At 43.0% G+C, this 4,926-nt stretch overlaps 1 protein-coding gene across 1 annotated transcript; it reads right to left on the bottom strand.

Moving 5' to 3' along the window:
• Nucleotides 1–341: 341 nt before the first annotated feature.
• MELLADRAFT_114320 (uncharacterized protein) lies at nucleotides 342–2,322 on the bottom strand (the record flags this gene model as incomplete). Its single annotated transcript, XM_007419203.1, has 5 exons — nucleotides 342–388; nucleotides 466–628; nucleotides 707–921; nucleotides 1,884–2,091; nucleotides 2,182–2,322. 5 exons carry the CDS (start codon nucleotides 2,320–2,322, stop codon nucleotides 342–344), a joined length of 774 nt encoding a protein of 257 aa, XP_007419265.1.
• Between the last annotated feature and the right edge of the window lie 2,604 nt (nucleotides 2,323–4,926).

Here is a 4,926-nt window from a genome sequence, read left to right as displayed (position 1 = left end):
CACGCGCGCTTGCATCGACCGTATCATCGGCAGCAGAGCATCCCCCATCGAGAGTTCCTCGACCCGGGTGGCGAGGTGAACCTTGAGGGCGTAAAACTCGGGTATGCCCAAACAGCCTGTGGGTCCGTCACCCTCCATGCGTTTCGTAAGAGACAAGAAAGGCTTCATATATAAATAAGATAGATGTCAGCTCATTTTCAAAATCGATGAATTGAATGCAAGATAGGAAAATATTCACAGCGAGTTCGGTGGTCAGCTCCTCAAGAGCACTCCAGTCATCTGGAGTGAAGAATACCTCATGGAAGTATCCGCGCGGCTTTTTGCTGCCCTTTCGTTTTTTCTTACCCTTGAGAAGCTCGAGGTCGTCGGCTAAAAGCTTGTTGACCACCTGTAATCATACAAAACGTCAGTCAAGATAGAGATATACATACTTGTTAATGATAATATACAAGCCACTCACTTTACGTGCCAGCACCAACCTATTAAGTGAATCGAATTCTGAATTCCAACGAGTAGCGTTGTAACCCGGGGTCAAAGGCAAAAGCTTCAGGTTCATGCTTTTTGCTATCCGTGAAAAGTGTCGCCTCCAAGCTGCAGACCGAGCGACTCGACGTGATACGAAATTGGCCTATCACAGATTTACATGAAATTGAAACAAAGATATCAGATATCGACAATGAGATCATAGAGTAGAAGATTTGATTACCTTGCTGATCAATCCATTCAATCGATTTGCGTGTTTTCGCAAAGCACTTGTGTGGTACTTACTACCAACTGAGTTTTCAACAACATTTTCACATGTTCTTTCGACACAGTCCTCTTGAGTTTCAATGTCTTCATCATAGTCTGGAGCTCCATCTATCATTTCCTCGCCTTCTGAGTCATGATCGGTGTCCACTTTGTCAGGAGCTTGGTGATCGACTTTGACATCAATCATGATTGGGGCCGATGAATCCTGATCATCTTCATCCTCCTCAGCAATGACCGGAAGTGTCGACGAGAAAGGAAATACTCCGAGAAAATCCTCTCGCTCCTGGGCCCGTGAGGGAGTCGTTCGACCGAGATCCTCCAAACCACCTTTGACGGTGGAAGAAACTTTGTGCAGAAAGCACCGGGCGTAGTCGGTATTTTGGATTCCAAGTATAACAAGCTTCATTTGGCAAAGCGTCTTCTGATTCAAGTCTTTGTTCCTTGTGTAGCAAAAATTGGGTGTGCATTTCGTTTGCCATCGTGATGTTGTTTGAGCCAGAGTATGTTACCTGGGCAAGCATGTAAATTCGGTTAAAATAAAAGGTAAGTACATGGAAAATCAATTGATATGTTATCGAATAAAAGACTCATCTTATATTGGAGTTGATGTTTTTTCATGAAGTGCACCAAGGGCTGTGCAAGCCATACACCCTTGTGATGCCAGGCAATAAGCTTCAACGTTAGATGCCGAACCTGGTAATTCCAATCCTCGTCAATGAAGGTTACCGCGGCTCCTAAGAAAGCGTGTATGTTGTTATGTGTCGTCCATCCATCGTGTATCAATGTGAATTTGCCGGTGTTGTTCTATTGGCCAATATAGAAAGAATAAAACAACTTTAATATCTAAAAACTTCCAAAGCAGTGACTGCAGTGACTCACTTTGATTTCGTTTAAAACTGTATCTTGAAATGAAGCATACATGCCAGCAGCTTCTCTGGCTACCCAAGTGCGTCCAAATACTTTTGCATCACGTCGAGCATACCTAAAAGCCAGTCTGAGTAATGAATCCTCGATACGATTCCAAGGCAAGGCTTCTGCAAGGATCCATACAGCCAGGATCTGGTTGAGGACCTCGTTCTTGAAGGGGAGCTTGCTGTTGAAAAAGTCGGGCATCTCTTGTTGTCCCGCGGAACTCGAAGCAGCTGCTTCGAGTTCAAAACAAGTTGGAGGAAGAATGATCCCACTATCGATAGCATCTTGCCGATTTTTACACGGATATCGATTACGACCTTTGTTGTATCCATTGCGGTGGATCTTGAGGTTGCCCAAAGAGTCCGGGACGACACGGACTATCATAGGACACCAAAGACATGGGTAACTCATTTTCTTCCCAACCCTAGCCTGTGAAAAATGAGAGTGAGAGTCATTAAAATGTTTTGAAAAAAAAGATCGGAATCACAAAATGATCAAGATGATCAATTTGCTTCTTACCTCGCCCTTCTTGTAATTGGCGGGTCCAAAGTATTCTCTGGGATGAGGGTAAACAGGCGCTTCCTCGTTGTCGACCTCCAGGACCTTGGCTCGTTTGGCTTTCTGACGATCGTTGAGGCCATCATCTGAGTCCTGATTCATTTCGGTTTCAGATGGTAGGTCATCTTGAGGCGGCTATACAAAGCAACCAAATCATTCACAATAGCCAATGATTATTGAGACGAGGATTGATTTAATTCTTGCTCACCTGACAAGACTTGGAAGCATCTTTTTTGCGCTTCTTACTGGGTCCCGCTTCTTCTGTTTGTTCGGCCGGCTTTGAGGCTTTCTTCTTTCTCGCAGGTGGTTTGGAACCGCTGGCTTTTGGGAGAGCAATTGTAATTCGGCTATCAGAGGATGGCTGCAGCATTCCTGGTTGACTCTTACGGGGTGTCGGTGGTCTGACAGAGCGGCGGAGAGGGGTTGCGAGGTGGGTCGACGACACTTGAGATTGAGATTGTGGGCTGCCAGATTCGCTAGCCATTACGAGTGAGAACAAGACAAGTGAGAAGTTGAAATAATAATTAAAAGCAAGTCTAAAAGGAATTAGGAGTGAAAAGAAGACGAGTGATAAGTTAAGATAAGAATTAGAAGTAAGTCTAAAAGGAAAGGGAAAATGATAATTATCAATTCGAGTTGAGTGAGTTGAAGTAAGCAATTGATGGAAACTGGATGAACGATTAAAACATAAAGATGACCTTGAAGTTGAAGTGGAAGGGTGTGTTTTTAAGTGCTTGAGCTTGATGGGGCCAGTTGAGTATCGGAAAGGTATGCTGAAACAGGCCATTGCGTTGTGGGTTGTGCGTGTGAGGGATCCAGCGAAATAATTTTTGAACTAATGCCTGATGGAAGACACTTGTGGAAGCAGGGAGGGTTCAGGGATATCTGATGCAGATATCCCTGTGGGCGAGCTGCCGGGGCCAAACCTGTTGCGGGGCTGCGGTGCTCACAACGGGTGGTGAACCGCAACGCAACGGCGTCAAATCCTGGCCCCATACGGGCAACGCACCGGGCAAAGGCCTGACCCGTTGCGTTCCGTTGCTTTGCGCTCCCGTTGCCGTTGCTTGGCGTTGCGGTACGTTGCTCAGTCACAGCAACGCACCGGCCCAACGTTGCTTATATCCACATGTAACAACCTCTACAATAGTCAACAGCCTCAAAAACCAGCCAAATACGCCTAAAGAACCCTAAAAACCATATAATGACGCAATGTGATGATCTTGTTACTAATGTATGATGTAATTTTCACAGCCAAAAGTGATCAATGACGCAATGATTCAATGTACAGCACTTCTTAAGATGAATACAGGTGATTTTTTCCTGGTAAACTAGCTGCAAACCAATTCTTTTAGATTACGAGTTTTTTCAGATGGGGTCCAATTTTGAACTACTATAGCGCATCTTGCAGCCCTCGTGATACTGATCATTTATGACACCCATATCAACCCTGGGCCAGCAACGCAAGTGTTGCATGCTGCGCTGCGCTTGCGTTGTGGTTTTTCTGACCGCACCACACCGTAAAATCCATTTTGAAGTTGCGGCCTGACCCGCTGCGCAACAAGATGTGTCCAATTTTGAGTTTTTTTGGGCCGCAACAACATTTGTTGCGTTACTGCCCAAAAAAACTTGAAATTTGACGGTTTTTTGGCGCTGTTGCGCCTTTTGCATTGCGTGGCGGTCAGCTGGCCACGCAACCCAGGCTAACGTTTTGTTGTTGTGGTACTTATCGCAACGCAGCGTCTGCTGCTGGGCTTTGTTGTGTGTTGCGGAGCAACGCACCAAAAAACACGCTTTCTGTGGTGTGGTGCGTTGCTGGCACAGGGTTGCCCATATGACCTATTTCTGATGAGTGATGAGTAAGATATTGAGTTGTGAAGTTAAGGTTTTTGGTGTTACATGTTGACTTGTGACTGTAAATTTGAGATTCACACCAATTTCTTATTTACCTTAAAATGTTTTACATAAACCTCTGCTACTAGTGATTTAAAGTTTGTACATTATGTCATCCACTCTTCTGCGTTGAATGAGCTATTTACCAACCTAATATGACGTCATTTGACATATGTAATTAGCTGAAAACCTTCATTTTTCACGAAATTCACCCATTTTCTTCACTTTTCACAGCTGCTACTCTCTTTTTCTTGCTCATGTAATATGACATCATCTTCTATAACCTTAAAAATCCCGGAAAATCCTCTTGGCAACCTTAATTTCCACTACTACCACCATTACATATGTAAACTACACGTATAACCCTTGTTTACCATCCTCAAAAAAGTACCTTTCTGCTAATAACTTCTGTTTTCTCTTATCAACCACCAAGATTAAAGTTGTTGCTGTATAATAAAATTTTTCTCTTTCATATTCTAACCTCATAAATCCCATAACTTTATTATTAATACCCTAAAAACCATTTTCCAACCTTTACACCTATATTTTTGATTTTTTCTTATGTTTTTTCTTTCTTTCTTTTTGTAATCTGTTTGTAAGTAAAATATAATGATCTTAAGAATATATTTGAAATGAGCTGATATAATCTTGAGCCAATAAATACACATAAGCCTCTAAGAGCTTCAATTGATCTAAAAACCTCCATTTCCAATTTTCTACTACACTGAAGTTTTCTAATAACTTGATAAAGTAATAATGATTAATTTTCTTGATTGATCCCATAAATAGAGCACCACACTGCTTGGTATCCAATGG

The sequence above is a fragment of the Melampsora larici-populina genome (assembly GCF_000204055.1).
Source record: "Melampsora larici-populina 98AG31 unplaced genomic scaffold MELLAscaffold_142, whole genome shotgun sequence".
NCBI classification, from domain to species: domain Eukaryota; kingdom Fungi; phylum Basidiomycota; class Pucciniomycetes; order Pucciniales; family Melampsoraceae; genus Melampsora; species Melampsora laricis-populina.
The sequence above is the reverse complement of the archived record's forward strand: the minus strand, read 5'-3'. Positions and strand labels throughout refer to the sequence as shown.